The sequence below is a fragment of the Candoia aspera genome, chromosome 1, assembly GCF_035149785.1.
Source record: "Candoia aspera isolate rCanAsp1 chromosome 1, rCanAsp1.hap2, whole genome shotgun sequence".
NCBI lineage: Eukaryota > Metazoa > Chordata > Lepidosauria > Squamata > Boidae > Candoia > Candoia aspera.
Genome location: NC_086153.1, coordinates 3624204 through 3642855, shown reverse-complemented (window position 1 = coordinate 3642855; position 18652 = coordinate 3624204). Strand labels below are relative to the sequence as shown.

The following is an 18652-nucleotide window of genomic DNA, read 5'->3' as shown; positions in this document are numbered from 1 at the left end:
AATGAAACCCCCCCACCTCCACCCATCATGATAGATGGGCAACAACATTTTGAAATTAAGGAGGTACTAGACTCCAGGAAACTAAGGGGCACCCTACAGTACCTCGTCAAATGGCGACATTTTCCACACCCAGAGTGGGTCCAAGCGCAAAACGTTTCAGCAAAATGGCTGGTCAAAAGCTTCCACGAAGCATACCCGGACAAACTGGCACCTTAGAATTCTCTTAGGGGGGCAGCATGTCATGTTCCCCATTGCAAGGCATAAGTGCATCACAACGGGGAACGTGCACATCAGGAAAGAGGAAGGGATAACCATTATCCTTTAAAACACACACATCATCCCTTAAGCACCCAAACCCATAAATAAATCAACAGGACAATAGAAACGCACCTCGGACAGGATCTGGAAACCATTAACAGATCGGGGGAACTCCCACTCATTACCCCGGGGAAACGCAAGGAGACAAAGGGGAACGTCGGAGATCGCCCGAATCACCCATCGTCGGACCCATACCAACGCTAATCATCCATCTGGACCTGGCTTGGGGGACAATAGGGGTGGAGGAGAACAAGGTCCGCCACTGGGGTATAAACAGGAGACCCTGATACCACACCCGCATTCCCGTCTTTTTCTCCGCATGCATTCTGCTTCAATAAACCCGGAAATCCTTAAACCCTTTAAGTGAGTCCGTGTCTCATTCGGAGCAAGGCTGCCCTGACACCCAATGGATCATCAAATAATCGACCTGGAGTTCTCCCATGAGGCACAAACAACCAGGCTTAAATTTTTCTACTTCGGACTCGCGATGCAAAGAGCTGCCTTGGGAAGTCCATAATGGTGGGAAAGGTGGAAGGAAAGAGAAGAAGAGGACGAAAGTGGAGGGAGTCAGTGACTGTGGTGATGGATGCACCATCGGAAGACCTGAAAGGCCATGTTGGGGGCCCAGCCTCCTGGAGAAAACATTATCTATGTAGTCAGTAAGAGCTGACACCGACTTGATGGCATATAATCAGTCTACCAACATGAAGACCCAGCTCTCTGGAGAAGGCTCTGAAGGTGGGAAAGGTGGAAGGAAAGAGAAGAACAGAGCGACCAGTGGCAAGGATGATGGACTCAGTTAAAGTAGCAATAAGTGCATCCTTGGAAATGCTGAAGGACCAGGTTGGGGATAGATCACCATGGAGAAAACCTATCTACGTATGTGGTTGCTAGGAGTCCAAAACAACTTGATGGCGCATAATCAATCAATCAATCACTCACTCAAAGTTTCTCTAAAGCAGCCACTGCCCATTGGCATATTTGGGGCTGCCGAAAGGTCTTTCCGGACTTGCAAAGCTGACATCAGAAATGGGGAGTGGGACACAGAAATGTTAGAGGGTGGGGAAGAAGAGGCATTCCAGTCGCTGGAGAAGCAGGTGGCTCAGATTGCAAAAAACTCCAGAAGAATGTTTCAAAAGTAGCATGGGCCCGGAGAGGTTTCCAAAGACTGAAAGCGGAACCCGAAGGCTCAGCCTTCCTAGGTCACAGCGGAAGCCGGAGGAAAAGGGGGCTTACCTTTTTGCAGTCTTGGCAAAACACGGCTGTGCTCCCCAAAAATCCCAGGGCTTCCCCGCAGAGCAGGCACTGAGACAAGCCATTGCCCAAAACATTCTTCCGCATGTTCTCCAGCCGCTCGACCAGGCGCCTGCAACACAGAAGCTCTGTCAGAACAGACTCCCATCCGCGGCCTCCCGTCACAGTGTGGCAAGCCAAAGAGAAACCCCCCACAACTTCCACGGAGTTCACGCCGGGATTCTAACGGGGAATCTCATTCTGTTAGCCCTACAAGGTAGTCCGGGCAAGAAGTACAACCAGGAGTGCTAGCTCTATCTTTATTGTAAGGTTACATTAACAGTTTTTCTCAACCTTGGCCACTTGAAGAGGGGTGGACTTCAACCCCCAGAATTCCCCAGCCAGCATGGCTGGCTGGGGAATTCTGGGGGTTGAAGTCCACCCCTCTTCAAGTGGCCAAGGTTGAGAAAAACTGCATTAACAGAATCTTGCAAGACTGAAAGTATTTCTCCCTTCCTTTCCTTTTACTCTCTGGAAAACAAGGGAGAGTCCCTTCTGAGATGCTTCCCACACCCTCCCTCCTTCTGCAGGATAAGATACCTTTTACCCACTGGTTAGCCAGTCTGCAGCTTTCCCTCCTGTCTCCCAAGGTCATTCCCACATACCCTTGCACATTCCCAACGCAACTCATCGCCATCGGGAGAAACCAGCAGTTGGTCTGCAATTGGCAGAAGCTCTGAGTGTTGTCCTGCAGATCCTAAGATAATCTTGATTTATTAGTGTCTGATTCGGGTTCACCCATGGCAAACCGTGCACCTGAGAATCACAGGGAGCTTGCCAACATCCTTTGGGGTTGCAAGAGCCCCCACCAAGTGGGCCACACAAAACTGGTTCAACTGTCACCTCAGTAGAAGTTGCACACTGTTGCACTAAGCTGTGGTTTGTTGCCATTTTCGGGAACAAAAAAAAATCAGCACAGAGAACCAGGAGGCAAGAACAGGTTCATATTGGTTGGGATCATGCATGGTATTAAAATATGTGTGGGATGTTTGATGCACAGCTCAGAGGAATGTGTGAACACAGCCAGTGGTAGCCTATACAACAAGCCACCATTGAGCAAATTCAGCCAGCTATGGAGAGACACACCTGTGGCGTCCTTGGTGCTCTCTGAGCCTTGTGGTTTTCTTGCAGACATTTCATTGCCAGACTAGGCAACATCTTCAGTGCGAACAGGGAGGGGGCCTTGCTCTCAGTTTATACACCATGGCTTGCCCTGCTTGTGTTGCTGGGGGTGTGTTCTCTCCTTGGGGGTTCCTTGACTGGGCTGTTGTTTGCTGCTTGGTTGACTGACTAAGAGTTCCTTGATTAGGGTGTATTGTGCTGTTTGATGGTTCCTCTGGGGTTAATCCTAGTGTTGATCTTTGCATATCTGGGTGTTAATTGCTGGCGAGGGAGTGTCCTGGTCTTTTGGCTTTTCTATTGTCTCTTTTGAATGGTGTGTAAATGTTGTTTATGTGTGTCTGCTGATGGCTGCTCTGTCTGAGTGCCAGGCTTCCAGGAATTCTCTGGCGTTTTTGGATCTGGCTTGGTTTAGGATGCTCACAGTTTCCCAGTTGAAACTATGGTTGAGTCTGTCCAATCAAAGAACGCCCAATCAAAGAACCCCCAGGGAGAGAACAACACCCCCACCAGCACAAGCAGGGCAAGCCACGGTGTATAAACTGAGAGCAAGGCCCACTCCCTCTTTGCACTGAAGACGTTGCCAAGCCTGGCAACGGAACGTCTGCAGGAAAACCACAAGGCTCAGAGAGCACCAAGGACTCCGCAGTTCAAGTCTGAACTACAAATATTTGCTTTGATTGAGACACACCTGTCTTGGCCTCGAGTCAGAGGTCCTTTGCAGTGCACAAGCCCACCTCTTTTCTTTTCAAACACAAACACACAACCCACTGGAACGCAGGCATGAGGAGGATGCAGATAAACAGCTGTCCATCTCCAACACACCTACAGGAGCTTTAAGCACAACCAGGGAGCATGCAAGATTTCGCGGCTTACTCACCCAGGCCAAAACCAATCTCTACGACTTTTCCCAAATCCCTTCTGCCCGATTTAATGCCACCAACCTTGGAAGTTAAAAGGTTTCCAAATCCACCAGGCCTGCCTGCCTGCCTGCCTGCCTATCTATCTGTCTTTCACCAAAAGACCCAGACAAGAGAGAAGGGGTATGGGTGACTGGAGAGAGCGGGGAGAAAAACGATCCAATAAGCTAATAATTCCAGCTGTTGTAATAGACTCTGCCAAGCAGAAAATTCAAAGCCAGTTCATCCTCAAACTCAATTTTTCAGGGACTTAGAGTGCTGGAAAGGGATGAGGGTCTTGCAGTAGCTACAGCATCAAGAGCTAAAGATTTTTCTGGCAGCAAATCTTAGGGCTCTAAGGCTGTAATTAGCTTGGGAACTGCCAGCAAGTTGCAATTTTTTTTAACAAGAGGATCAAAGAATGCAGAGCATTAACCCTGCTGAGTGCTTTGCAATTATTATCTCAATTATTTCCAGAAGGTGGAAAAAACAGCTACCGATCGATCTCCTCTTGGCCTTTTATCTTTAAATATACTCTGAATGACAAGAGAAAGATTCACCAGTGGCCTTTGGCCAGAAAAGGCAGCTTTTCTAGCCCACTTTATGGTTGACCAGGCTAATAAAGATGCACTTAATTGATTGCAATCTAAAAATTGGCTGTCCTTAGAGGAAATAAAAGAAGGATAACAGTAGGTGGAAGCTGGGGGGTAGGGAGGAAATGTGAACCAGTTCCATTTTTGAAATGATGTATTTGTCTAGGCAACATGATAAGAGGTTTATAAAAGTTATGAATGGGGCATGAAAACTGAGGAAAGCCCCTAACTTAGAGGTAGGAAGGATGCCTTCCCAGGCAAACATATCTGGATTCAGATTTTTTTAAAAATAAAGGTGGGGAGGGGGACACTCAGGATAGCCAATGAAGAAAATACCTTTTCTGTTGAAGATTTCCAGGACCTCTACGGGGGGAGGGGGGAGTGATGTCATGTGTGCCATGACAAAATTGCATAAAGGACACAAATGTATATTACTTGCACTGTGAAGTCACAGTGAAAGGAGGTCTTTGGGGCTTGTACGAGGGACCTATGATTGCAAAACACAAAATTAGGCTGAGAAGACAAATTGGCTAAGCACACCAGGGCCTGTGCATTATCCTAAGCTATGTTTCTCTAGAGTTTATTGGCTGGAGTTTACAATTCATGCAACCTATTAAGCCCGAACCAGACAAATCACATTTATGGCCTAGGCCAGTGTTTCTCAACCTTGGCAACTTTAAGATGGGTGGACTTCAACTCCCAGAATTCCCCAGCCAGCCTGCTTTAAGACCTGTGGACTTTAACTGTGTATAGTGTGTATGTATACATTTATTTATTTATCCATTCAATCGTGTCTGATTCTCGGAGACTGCCTGATGAGTCCCTGAAGTTTTCTTGGCAAGGTTTTTCAGAAGTGGTTTGCCATTGCCTCCTTCCTAGGGCTGAGAGTGAGTGACCGGCCCAAGGTCACCCAGCTGGCTTCATGCCTAAGGTGGGACTAGAACTCCCGGTCTCCCGCCTGGTGCTTTAACCACTACACCAAACTGGCTTCCATATACACATACATACATACACACAGACACACACAATCCATATAAACACACAGAGAGGCGCATATACACACACTATATCTGTATCTATTATCTATATTTATGTCTATTTATACAATATATTGTCAAAAGAGCCAGTCTGGTCTAGTGGTTAAGGTTCTGGGCTAGAAACCAAGAGTCTGTGAGTTCTAGTTCTGCCTTAGGCACGAAAGCCAGCTGGGTGACCTTGGCCAGTCCCTCTCTCTCAGCCCAAGAGCCAATCAGGCGTGGTAGGAGAGTTCTAGTCCCACCTTAGGCATGGAAGCTGGCTGGGTGGCCTTGGGCCAGTCCCTCTTTCTCAGCCCAAGAGCCAATCGGGCGTGGTATGAGAGTTCTAGTCCCGCCTTAGGCATGGAAGCTGGCTGGGTGACCTTGGCCAGTCCCTCTCTCTCAGTCCAAGAGCCAATCAGGCATGGTAGGAGAGTTCTAGTCCCACCTTGGGCACGAGAGCCAGCTGGGTGACCTTGGCCAGTCCCTCTCTCTCAGCCCAACCCACCTCACAGGGTTGTTGTTGTGGGGAAAATAGGAGGCAGGAGTATCAGGTATGTTCGCCACCTTGAGTTGTTTATAAAAATAATAAAGGTGAGAAAAAAAAAACAGAATTCAAACATACTAGTTGGCTTCACCCATCATGTTAAGCAGCAGTGTTCTTCTCCCCTTTCTGCCATGATGACTGAAACCACCTATAATGGCTCAAGATTATGCGCAAACCAGATCATTATGGCTTATTTAACAAACCACAGTTAAACATTCCCGGCTCATCACTGCAGAAAAACACAACTGTAGAACCAACCTCAATCTGCTGATTTAGCAGGGCTAAAGGGAAGGGCTAAACCTATCCATGGACCAAAAAAAAAAAAAAGGCTACTGGCAGCAAGATGGAGCCTCCATGTTCAGAAGCAGTCTACCCCAGAAGCCATTTCTATTCATGCTTTGCCACTGCCGTCCAGCTGGAGGCCTCTGGTCAGCTATTTGGGGAAGCAGAGCAATGACCTTTAGCCTCACTTAGGGCAGAAAGCGGGAGCAGTGGTACCCGATTCTCTGCTGCTCGATAACGTCCAGCTTCTCAGCTCTGCGGATGACCGCCAGGATGACGTCCATTTCCTTCGAATCCAAAGCCTGCATCTTCCTCTGACGGTCCGTTCGGAAGGTGTGCACTGACCAGCCGGTGTGAAGCCTGCAAAGGAAACAAACCGGGAGAGCATCTTTGAACGACTTCCACCCAGTTGGGACTTATGCTCCTTTACCGGCAGTATTTGCACACCCTTTTTTCTCATTTTTTTCCAGAAAAAACAACAACCAAGTGGTTTATAATAAATGTAATAAACCAACGAATCCAAACAACAAAAAACTTCCATAATTTCAGAATAATCAATAATTAGGATGCCTGCTGGCTAGGGAATTCTGGGAGTGGAAGTCCACCCACCTTAAAGTTGCCAGGTTGGGAAACACTGCAAGAGAGCAAATCTTCATTTAACACACCCGCTCCTTAAAGGGTGTCAGATGATATTTGTACCCACCCACGACAGACAGGCCCTTTCTATCTGCATTAGCTCCAATGAAGCACTTAAATTTACATTAAAGGGTGCCAATGCCATGACTTACACCCTGGACTTATTGTTGCCATTACAGGCAGTCCTCGGTTAACAACGGCAATCGGGACCAGAATTTCTCTCTCTAAGCGATGCAGTCATAAAGCGCAACATCATGGGATCGCATCGCTTAGCGGCAGCAATCCTGGCACTCCCCATTGCCGTTGTTAAGTGAGGAGTGTGGGTCGTTAAGCGAGCACCTCCTCGCAACTTCCTGCCAGCTTCCCACAAGCAAAGTCAGTGGGGAAGCCGGCAGGAAGTTTCAAGTCCCAGGCGGCTCGCAAGCTGGCCGGAGGGCAGGCGAGTGGCTGCTGCCGGGTGCGGGGAGGGTGGCTGGCAAGGCGCAGCATGCGCACAGCCAGGCTCAGGGAGGGTGCATAAGGGGCTGGGGCAGGGGTTCATGGGTGTCAGGGGAGATGTGGTGCAAGCATGGCAAGGGTGGGGGTGGCTGCTGCTGGAGGACGGTGCGCCAGTGGCCAGCAAGGCATGGCACAAGTGCAGGGGGGCCAGGGGAGGGTGCATGAGGGTGCACGCAGCCCCGGAGCCACGGTGTGGTAAGAAGCCCCAGAGCCATGGCACCTCCCCACATGTGGCCAGGACAGTGAACCAAGGGGAGGCAGACGAAGATGACGAAGGTCAGCTGCAGGGGCGGTCATAAATGCAGGCTGCCTCGAATTTATATCATGTGACCACGGGGACACTGTGACGGTAGTAAGTTCAAGGACTGGTTACAAGCCCATTTTTTTCAGCACCGTCGTAACTTCGAACGGTCACTGAACAAATGGACGTTAAGCAAGGATTACCAGTACACAATTGACATAAATCGATGTGAATTGACATGCTTCAGCTTTTACCCCCCACAAAAGAGAGAAATCACACCAATGGGGGGGGCATGCAATTCAGACTTTAACCCCCCCACCTCCCCCAAAAAGGCCTGTCCATTCAGAGCACAGCCCACATGATGACTGTGGGCAGCCCATCTTTGCACAAAGGCACAAACCATTATTTTCAAACTTGGCCACTGGGCTCACGCAGTCCACTAAGACACCCACTAATGCATGACATTCTATCCTAGCTTGGGAGAATATTCAAATGTCAGCTGCAAACACTGGCAGGGGGTGGACTAGATGATCTCCAATGACCCGTCCAACCTCACTGTCTACAATTCTACAAGCAAGGCTAACAAAGTTTAAATGGATGGATTAGAAAACGGGGTTGATACACGCTCTGCTTGTCGACATATCTCATTCAGGGAAGGAAAAATTAGGGATATACCTACTTGGCACGGAGGGCCAGATGTCGGTCATTTGGACACACCCACTGGTCACTCCCGTTGCCAAAAATGGTTTCCGCCATGGATCGGACAGCCCTGGGCCTGCAGGAAGTAGAGTCAAGCCTACAGAGAGGGGGATATTATTTTTGTACAAAAAAATGATTTTCCAAAATTTTACAGACAAGTAGAAGAAACATTTGGGAGGAAGAAGCACAGAAAAGAATTTTGCTTTATCTCAGGTTCTGTTGTTTTTTTTCCCCCTGAAAAAAAAGAGCATGATTTTGCACCATTAGAACATGGCATCATTCTACAAGCCCAGAATGTGTTTTGGATTGTGGTGCAAAAATTAATAATCATCAATAGTCATGCAGTCGCTACAGGTAGTCCTCCCTTCCTTAATGACCACAATTGGAACTGGAATTTTGGTTGCTAAGCAAAGCGGTCATTAAGCGAATCTGACCCAATTTTACCACCTTTCTGTGGTGGCCGTTAAACAAATCACATGGCTGTTAAGCGAACTGCATGGTCGTTAGCAAATCACGCAGTTCCCCATTGATTTTGCTTGCCAGAAGCTGGCTAGGAAGGTCGAAAATGGCAATCATGTGACCATGGGAGACCGCAATGGTCATAAATGTGCACCGGTTGCCAAGAGCCCAAATAGTGATCATGTGACCATGGGGATGCTGTGGCAGTCATAAGGGTGAGGACTGGTCGTAAGCTTTTTCAGCACTGTCTTAAAGTCCAAACCATCACTAAACGAAAGGTGGTTAAGCGAGGACTACCTGTACATGCAATTAAGCTTGTATGCCTTTGATGTATCCTATTTATTAACCAAGTATTGTGGAAGTAGATCAATGACCCTGTGCCAATTGCTCAGAGGAGACAGATCCCAAGCCCCAGACACCCTATTTTCTGCCGAGAAGAGCAGTGCAAAAGAGATCACCCCGTTGCAACGATAAAAAGGAATTACATGCAGATTGTTCTGATGGTTGGTGTTACTGATCCGCTGAAGGGAAAGCCAGTTATTTCATGATGGTTGAGGGCCACCTGCTCAACTTAGGTAAAGGATGCCCTTCCTCCTAGTGGACATATATTAATTATTCAAGACACCCAGGTGATACCCCTGTATCCTCACATCTTTACAGGTAGTCCTCATTTAGCAACTGCCTTGTTTAGCGACTGTTTGCAGTTATGGCGGTGATGAAAAAATAACTTTGCAACCAATCCTTGCATTTACAACCTTCGCAGGTCTGGAAAGCAAAAGTCAGACTGTAAGCACAGTGCCGGTTTCACTTAGGAACCACTTTACTTAATGACCAAGTTGCCAGTCCCAATTGTGTTGTCCACTAAATGAGGACAACATGTATCTTGTATGCAGAATGTCTGCATTCTTTTCACTGTATTCTTTGCATGTGAGAAAAGAACCTTTGTTTCAGATCTCCCATCTCTCAGCCCCTTAAAGTGAGTAGATGATTTCCAAAACCTAGGCCAGGTTGAGAGGTGAAGACTTTCCATGTGGTACACTTTCCCTATGGGCTTGAAAGCTAAACAGATATTGGGCCTTGAGTTTTTTGCACACCCCAAACTTGTCATCTGAAGTCACTTGTCATCAAAAGGGAGCAAGATGCAATTTAATCAGTGCCACCACCTATAAGCATACCACCCAGAGTCCCTCTTCTGGGGGAGACGGGCAGTGGCAAAATTTGAAAAATAAAATAAATACCTCTTTCTCCTCCATCCATTACATGTAGGTTAACCGTGAAAGCTGATTAGAACCTCCAGGCTAAGAGGCAGTTTACCCCAAATAGTGGATGTTGCTGGCCAATAGGAGACCCACAATCACTTATCAAATTACTCTTGCACATCTAGGAGATGCCAGTTTGCTTTTTTCTCTCTCTCAAAAAGGTCTCTGATTGTGGTAAATACAATAAATAAACACCACCCAGATTCGTTGTGTACGAGATGGGCGGCAGAGAAATTTTAAAAAATAAGTAAGTACATATTCCGTAGCTCTAACATTTTTAGGGGCTGCCAAAAGTTACACTTGCCTTCTGAATGCCATGTTTTGGGGTCTCGCCCCCTACTGAATAAGGACAGGGGAGACAAAAACAAAACAAAAATTGAATTAAGTTCGTTTTTAAAAAATTTAACATTAAAATGAAATGCAACAAATTAGATAGGGCTAATGCAATTGCTCTCCACATTTTTTTCCATCTACTGCCTTTAAAATTACAAGTCAGTGATGGCTTTCTTGGGGCAGCATTTAAGGTTAGGGGCAACATACACTGCAATTTGATTTATTTGATTTATTTAGCCACCCAAGGCTATATAAATAAATTCAGTGAAGTCCTCAGCTGCACTGGAAACATGGTGAATACAATGGCCAGAAGCTACACTTCGGCTCCCACCCTCAGCTTGCGAAAGCAGGCCCTGGGCCTCAAAGTTAAGCAAGGTCAGGCTGGATTAATACTCGAATGGGAGACCACAAGGAAATCTAGTCTAGTCTGGGACACTGAAAACACATCCTGGAAAAAGCCAGGGGCCAACCCTGCTGGGACTGTTGCCACAGAAACAACACAGACGCGTCCATGAATTCCCAGGAGACTTTATCTTTTTGTACGTTCAGTGTTTGACTTTCTCAGCATGCGGTGTTTGCAGTGTGGAGAAGTATTTTCTCTCTCACTCTTTCTTTTTTGACAAAGGGAAAAACAACAACAACAACAACAAATCAGTGTTCAAAACCCAGTTTCCCTGCCTCCCCCAAACCGTCAAGGCTGTTTTCTGCCCGAGCGCCCCACCCAAGCAGAATCTACAATACAAACAGCTGGTCCTTGGCCTCTTTCTCAGGAAGGAAAAATCATCTATTGTGTTCCCAGAGTGAAGAGGCTCCATACAGGGGGGCGGGGGGGGGATCTCGGCCACTGGTTCCCAGCACCAGATGTACAACAGCTTTCCATTGCGCAAGACCTGAAGGTGTGGTTTGTGCCACTTAGAATGTGCCAGAGTCTAAACCAACCTCTCTCAAACTTGGTAACTTTAAGATGGGTGGACTTCGACTCCCAGAATGCCCCAGCCAGCAAAGGTTGGGAAACACTGGCCGAAACCCACAACAGAAGGACGTACTAACTCGACAGCCCATCTCAGCTGCCCCATGAATGGGGCTCCACGATGATGGACGGGAAGCCTTCCATTCGGAACTGGGTGCCCAGTTTATTTCCCTAAAAAGCCCTCTGCCCACGGAAGAGAAAACTGCACAAGCCTCTAGTCCTCACGGCAATGCAGCACAGGCTTGAGGATGCTGGCAGACTCCTACTCAGCTCCATTCTTATTACATCAGCTATTTTATTACCAATTTTATACCCTGCTTCGCCACAATATCCCACCAGGTCCCTCCTTTTTCACCAAATAGCCATCATCCTGAACACCATCCATCCCCAAAGGCCCCTTCTTTAACTGGTGCCAGCCCTGAGCAGCCCACTCCCTGTCATCCTTGTCTTCTTCCCCTCCCGATTATTTTTTTTGGGGGGTGCCCTTTTTTCCCCCAAGGATGCTTACAAGGCATTCTTGGAAATAAACAGGATGCTGAAGGCTGGAGTTTGGCAAGCAAGCTGCCTTTTACTTTTAAACTCAAAGGGATCTATACAATCAAGCAGTGGGACTGGGACCTTGACTGATATTAGTGGATGGCCACAGGTCCCGTTCCAGTGACCCGTTTCAAGAACCAGCTGGTGGGTTTGGTGCCACAAACCCCAGACCAGGGGCTGGGCCCTCAACAGCACAGAGCAAACACCCACAAATGGCCCCAGGGCATGTCCTTAATCATCTGGACGTGGCATTGCTAGTGCAGCTCGGCTCGACATCCAGAATGAAGTGGCTTTTCACGTTGGCATGACCCATCTATTTGCATAAAGGGGAGGAGGACAGATGTTATTTGTTTTTCTATCTAGCCTTTATTATTTTTTTTTATAAATAACTCAAGGCGGGGAACATACCTAATACGCCTTCCTCCTCCTCTTTTCCCCGTGACAACAACCCTGTGAGGTGTGCTGCGCTGAGAGAGTGTGACTGGCCCAAGGCTTTCATGCCCAAAGCAGGACTGGAACTCATTGTCCCCTGGCTTCTAGCCCAGCACTTTAACCACTAGACCAAACCCGCTCCTATAGGCCACTCTCTTCCCAGCATAGCCAGGATCTGATCAGCTGAAGCACCCTGGCATTAATCCACAGGGTGCACCCATTTTTCAGAAGGGGAAAACTGAGGCCGAGATGCCAACACTTTGGCAGTTTTTCAACCCAGAGTCTTGGAGGGGAGGCACCTGCCGCCTATCGCACTGGGACGGTCAGCTAGCAAATGGCTTACCCAGAATGCCCACAGTCCTCTTGGCCTGAAAAGTCATGTGATACCAGAAGACCAATGGAGTACTCAGCCTGAGCAACTCAACTGCAGGAGTTCAGCGTCCCTTCTGCATTATCAAGGCCTTCTTCTGGAGTATCCCCACAATAAATCCCGTAAACCTAGATTATGAATCCTTGATAGATCAGGAAGCACTACTACAGCTGCGATGCACCGTACAGGAATTAGCAGCTTCAGCTTTCTTCTTCTAAAAGCCCAAACGGCTAGTCCTCAAGGTGGCACTAATAGTTTTGAAAAAGACATTGTGGCCAACTCTTGCAAAGTGTCCAACTGTGATGTAAACAGACCTGGATCGAGAACCCTTAAATATCTTCCCAATCATAAAACTGACTAACTTGGCAAATATGTGCCCTAAAGCCTACATTTCTAGCTCCTACGTGGAAGTAATGTGATTGATACCTTGTCCCTGTGACAGTCTGCTGTATTGCTGCAATAAACTAAGTGGATAATGCTTAACTTGTTGGAAAGGTAAACTCCATCAAGATGGCAGCCCCCACCCAACCTTGGCTGATTTCTCAAAGCTAAATAGGGTCAGACGTGTGGATGGGAGACCATGAGGAAATCTCTAAAACCAGGTCTGTTAGCTAGACTGAGAAGCTAAGAAAACATCCCAGGAGGAGACAATTGCAATGAAACTCCCTTTCACACAATTGCTAAAAAAACCCTTAATCACTAGGCCTGGGAAGTTGCTAGAAATTGAGGTTGACGTAAAGGACTCGTTGGCCTTTGTTTGCTGTTAAAGCAAAAAGGCTTACAGGAGAACACAGAGTAGCCAGAAAATTGAGAACCATCAGTCACGCAGTGAAGAAACAGGCCCACCAAATCTATTGAGCATCGAAATTAATTTTGCATGGGTTGTCCTGTATCCCACCCTGGTGTGGGATATATTAATTCTGACACATTAAGGGTGCTGCCTTTGACTGGGGACATCTTATAATTCTCATTATTTCAATATCTTCCCCTTTCTGCAGCAGATGACAAAAGGGAAGGAAGGAAGGAAAACTGAGGGAGGGAGGGAAGAAAGGAAGGGACAAGAAGGAAGGAATGAAATACCAACTAGAGAACTTTAATCCGTCCAGGACAAACTCCAGGCCTGGTTTTGCTCCCACCCAACCAAGTTCCCTTGCCAATACCTTGGGTTACCTTGATTATGCCCAGGAAACCATGGCAACCTGGACAAACAGCCCCTGGGTTGCCAAGATGAGGCAGCCACAAGATTAGGTCGAGGCCAACGGCTTGGGGGTGCATCCTAACTGATGGGAGAACCAGACCAGGGCAGGCAGGAAATGGGGCCTCCAGGTGCTTAGAGCACAACTCCCAGAATTCCCAACAGGTGGAACGTTAGGGATTCTGGGCACTGCAGTCCCAGCCATTCCAGATGCTTACTAATTCAAAGACACAGCTCTCCAGACCAGTGTTTCTCCGCCTTGGCCACTTTAAGAGGGGCGGACTTCAACTCCCAGAATTCCCCAGCCAGAATTCTGGGAGTTGAAGTCTGCCCCTCTTAAAGTGGCCAAGGCGGAGAAACACTGCTCCAGATGGTAGGAAAACCTGGCCACGGGGACAAGGCCCGGCACCGCCTTTTTCTGCGTGTCTCTCGGTGGCTTTGCATGGCGGATCTTGACCACAGCCTCACAGCTGGGTGTTGCATCTGTTTGGTTTTAAAATATACTTAGCTATTCCGTCCACCAGCCTACATTCAACCGCTGTTTGGCAGGTCCAAGGATTTTGGCCAGACTCGTCCCCCAAGCAGGACGCCTCATTTTACAGATCTGACTTGAGAGCTCAAGATGGCCCATGGAGCACCCCTTCCTATTTTTCCCCATAAAAACAACCCTGCGGGGTAGGCTTGGCTGAGCAGCAGGGCCTGCCCTAAATCCCCCAGTGGGTTTCCATGCTGAGGGGAGATCTCCCCTGTCTGAGCCGAGCCCCTTCCCCACCGGGTCACAGAGGCTCTCCTATGGGCCCCTTCCCATTTTTTTTTTCAGTGTGATCTCTACCTGCTGCCATGGCACTTTCCCATCACTCAGGGGAATTCTGGGAAAATTAAAATGGTGCTCTGTACCCAGGAAGCCCCCTTGCTGCCCCCACCTATTACAGAGCCTTTGCATCTGCCCCAAATCCACCATACTTTCTTCAAAAGCAAAGCCTCATTCCTTTAGGGCAGTCTTTCTCCACCCAGGCCACTTTAAGTTGGGTGGACTTCAACTCCCAGAATTCCCCAGTGGGAATTCTGGGAGTTGAAGTCCACCCATCTTAAAGTGGCCCCGGGTGGAGAAACACTGCTTTAGGGGAGATTTACAAAGTGGGGGGCAGGCAGGGCAACCCGTACCCCAGTCCTTTCCTGCACATCGATGCACACCCGCGAGCGCTTCCCCAACGCACACGCAAAGGCACACTCGCGTCAAAACAACCCTGCAACCATCAGCTGTAAACATGTTGCAAGACGAAGTTCGCCAGGTGCCTCCCAACTCCCGCCCGGCCGCCCGGCTGTCTTCGCTCTGCCAGCCGGCAGCAACAGGTCTGCAATGCAGAGAAGTCGATTCACACAAGGTTTGACTCTGGGGAGGGGAAAAACGCGCGCACACACGCGCACCCCAAGTTTCCAGGCCCCTGGGAGCGTCCCGAAGGGAAGCGAGGGCGAGCGGAGCTGCAGGTGGCTGAAAATAAACTTTGAAAAAAAGGGAAGGGGGAGAGGGAGAGGGAGAGAAGAAAGGGGGGGCGCGCGCGGATTGGGGGGCCCGCGGAGCGTGCAGCATTCCCCGGCACTCCGAGGGGGGCGTCCCGACACGTCTGGAGGGGGACGGGGTGCATTTTGCACGAGGGGGGAAAGAAGCAAAGCAGGAAGCCTGCAGGCGGAGGGGGTGCGCGGCCGGCTCGGACTCACCCGCAGGCTGGGGATCCCGGAGCGAGGCCCACGGACGGCCCGGGCGACCACCGCACCCTGCGGAAAGCAGCGCCCTTACCCAGCCATTAAATAAACACAGGGGCCAGCCGTCCGAAGGCGGCCAGTGGCTGGGCTGGAGTCAAACTGCGGGCTGGATTCCAGGAACGAACTGCGGGGAAGGTGGCGAGGTGAGCTGGGTCACCCTACCCCGCCGCCCCCGCTTGGGCCCGTGTGTGTTGTGTGCGGGTGTGAGCTGTGCCAAGGGATGAGAGGAAGAGGCCAGATCTAGGCCCGGCCCGGGAGGAAGGAAATGTGACTCAAAGGTTTGGACTTATTTTTTTTTTCCTATTGTCAGTAACATCATTGAAATGGTAATCGTTTGGTTGCAAGGGAATGAGTAAGAGTAAGTATATCCACAAGACTTGTTGTAGTCACTGCAGGAGAAGCGTACAGGGAGTCCTCACTTAACGACCATGATTGAGACCGGGATTTCGGTTGCTAAGCAAAGTGGTCATTAAGCAAATTCAACCCAATTTATGGCCTTTTGTTGTGGTCGCTAAGCGAATCACCGAGCCTGTTGAGTGGTCTGCGTTAAGCAAATCACGTGGTTCCCCATTGATTTTGCTTGCCAGAAGCCAGCCAGGAAGGTCAAAAATGGGGATTGCGTGACCACGTGAAGCTGCAATGGTTGTAAATGTGAACCAGTCGCCAAGCATCCAAATTGTGATCACATGACTGGGGGGAATGCTGCAACAATTCTAAGTGCGAAAACTGGTTATAAGGCAGTTCCTTCAGCAGTCGTAAGTCTGAACTGTCACTAAACTGATGGTTGTTAAGTGAGGACTACCTATATGTTGTGGTGCAGGTTTTGTTCCCTTTGTGTGTGCGTGTGCGTGTGTGTGTATTACACATGCAGGACTATCAATCATCAGCCTACTGTTCTCCAGCCCTACAGTTTCTTCCTCTGCCCTAGGGAGGCTTCTGGACAAACTCAGCAGCAGGTCTAGCTGATCTTAGCTGAGCTCAAAATGCAGGATCAGGCCCAATCAGTATTTGGATGGGAGACCACAAGGAGATCCTAGGGCTGCAAGCTCAGCAGGGAAGTCAAAAACAAAAACTATAGAGGACGGCAAAGCAATCCACTACTGCATTATTGCCAAGAAAATTACATGGATGGATTTATAAAGTTTGTTATTAAAAATCAGCTTTTCCGGAAGGCATTCCAGTAATTTTCACCTATTGCGCTATTTACATTTTATTCCTGCTGCTATGGTGCATTGATTGATTACATGCCATCCACATCATCTCCTAGCAACCACAGAGATTTTCTCCATGACGATCTATCCCTAACCTGTTCTTTCAAGTCTTCCCACAGTGCCCCCATCGCTGATGTCACTGAGTCCCTCCCCCTGGCTGCTGGTCATCCTCTTCTCTTTCCTTCCCCCTTCCCCAGCATTATGGATTTTTCAAGCGAGCTGGGTCTGTGTATAATGCATCCAAAGTAGGATAATTTTAAGCCTGGTCATTTGTGCCTTTGGGTTGACTTGTTCGATGATCCACCGTTTTTTTTTCCTTGACTGTCCATGGGTATTCTCAGGAGCCCTCCCAACACCAAAGTTCAAAGGTACCAATAGTCTCACTTCCACATGTCACAGGGAAAACCGTGGCTTGCACGATTCTCATCTTTGTAGGTAGAGACACATCCTGGCATCTGAATGTCTTTTCCAAGGCCTTGGCTGCTCTGCTGAGTACAAATCTGTGCTGTATTTCTTGACTGCTGGTTCCCTTCTTCTTGATGGTTGATCCTAAGTGGCAAAAGCTTCAGTATCTTCCCTGTCAATGCTAAAGCTGGTTGTTCTACCTGTGACCATTAATTTGGTGTTCTTTATATTTAATTTCAGTCTAATTTTTCTCACTGTGCTCCTTAACTTTTATTACTAGAGCTTGCAAATCCTTTGCATGTAGTTATTAATGTATGTTTTAAGGTTTATTGTCCCTTTATGCTGTTTTAATCTTACCACGGATGTTTTAATGTTTTCTTTTCATGTCTTGTATGCCACCGATAGCTGTGAGATTGCAGCGGGATATAAATTCAAAAATATAACATAACGCAACGTAAGTTGTCAGGAGCCAAGCTCAACTGGAGAGAGGCTTCACTTGTAAGAGTGCATTCAAAAACAAGGCACCTTTTTGTTACGGGAAATTAAACTGATGAATGGAATTCAATCCAGATTTATATACGCAGACACTTCTGAATGTCCCTGTTTCTCCTCTTCCCTTTGTTTAGGACAAAAGATTTCTAGATTTATTTCAATCCTGCCAAAAGTCCACAATTTTACCTCTTACAAGAATATGTTCTTGTGGCTGGACAAGGGAAGAGGAAAGTGCTGCACCTACTGCAGAACATAAAGGACTCTTTTTAAAAATGAAGGATTAAAAAAAAGATTACTGCAATTTGAAGAAATGCTGTCTGCCTTGATTGCTTAAGGCAAATTTCCTAGATGAGGGAAAGAGAGCCTGTACAGGTTCAGAAAAACCCTTAGGTGTTTTTTTTCCTAAAAATACTACTCATCACATTTTCCTGTGAAAGGCCATTGCAATTATACTCACTCACAGTGCCATTACATTTTTTAAAACAAAGAGCTGGTAAACTCATTTGCACATACAGAAATAGGAGTGCTTGATATCACATTACCTTTCTCCACTCAGTTGCTCTTAATTTCCTGCCTTGCACTCACAAGAATTTTCCAGTTTAAAATTAAAAATAAAAACGGGGGCAGATTTACATGGGTTTCTTAATCTTACATGTTCAGTTAATTTACTTTTTAAGGTTATATTTAAATAAGTCATAGTTGGATAAAGTTTGTAGGCATATAGCTGGCTTGTGATGCATTGTAAACCACACTCATGTCCCTGCTTTGCCACAAAGACAGATTTAGTTCATTTTGTCCACATGTTGAGCCTTGCTGGGACAGCTGCCCTACACAGCAATTGTCAGCACCGTCTGGTTGCAAACACCCGCTTTCTGAATCCCCTTCCAATGTTCCTAATCTGCAGATGGTTTATGAATGTCTCCCAAATGTCCGTTCTTACTGCAGATGACCCCTGGGGAAAATTAAGAACGCAGGAAGTCACATTACATGAAGCTCTAGGGGAAACAACTGTTAGAAACATGACAGAGTTTTGCTTTTAAAAGACTTTTTAATTATGCCCTACATTTGCATAGCCCACAGTCCA

At 47.7% G+C, this 18652-nt stretch overlaps 1 protein-coding gene across 2 annotated transcripts in view; it reads right to left on the bottom strand.

Annotated features, from left to right (window-relative positions):
- The window catches only part of RPH3AL (rabphilin 3A like (without C2 domains)), a 56996-nt gene extending 41514 nt beyond the window's left edge, over positions 1-15482 (bottom strand). The window contains exons 1-4 of one of the 2 annotated variants that reach the window (XM_063296486.1): positions 15416-15482; positions 8122-8238; positions 6284-6427; positions 1555-1684 (exon numbers count right to left, since the gene is read on the bottom strand). In XM_063296486.1, coding sequence (XP_063152556.1) covers positions 1555-1684; positions 6284-6427; positions 8122-8198 — 351 coding nt within the window. In that variant the 5' untranslated portion in view covers positions 8199-8238; positions 15416-15482. Of the gene's footprint in view, positions 1-1554; positions 1685-6283; positions 6428-8121; positions 8266-15415 lie in introns of those variants that run through there. The other variant, XM_063296493.1, reaches the window with a different exon arrangement.
- Positions 15483-18652: the final 3170 nt, after the last annotated feature.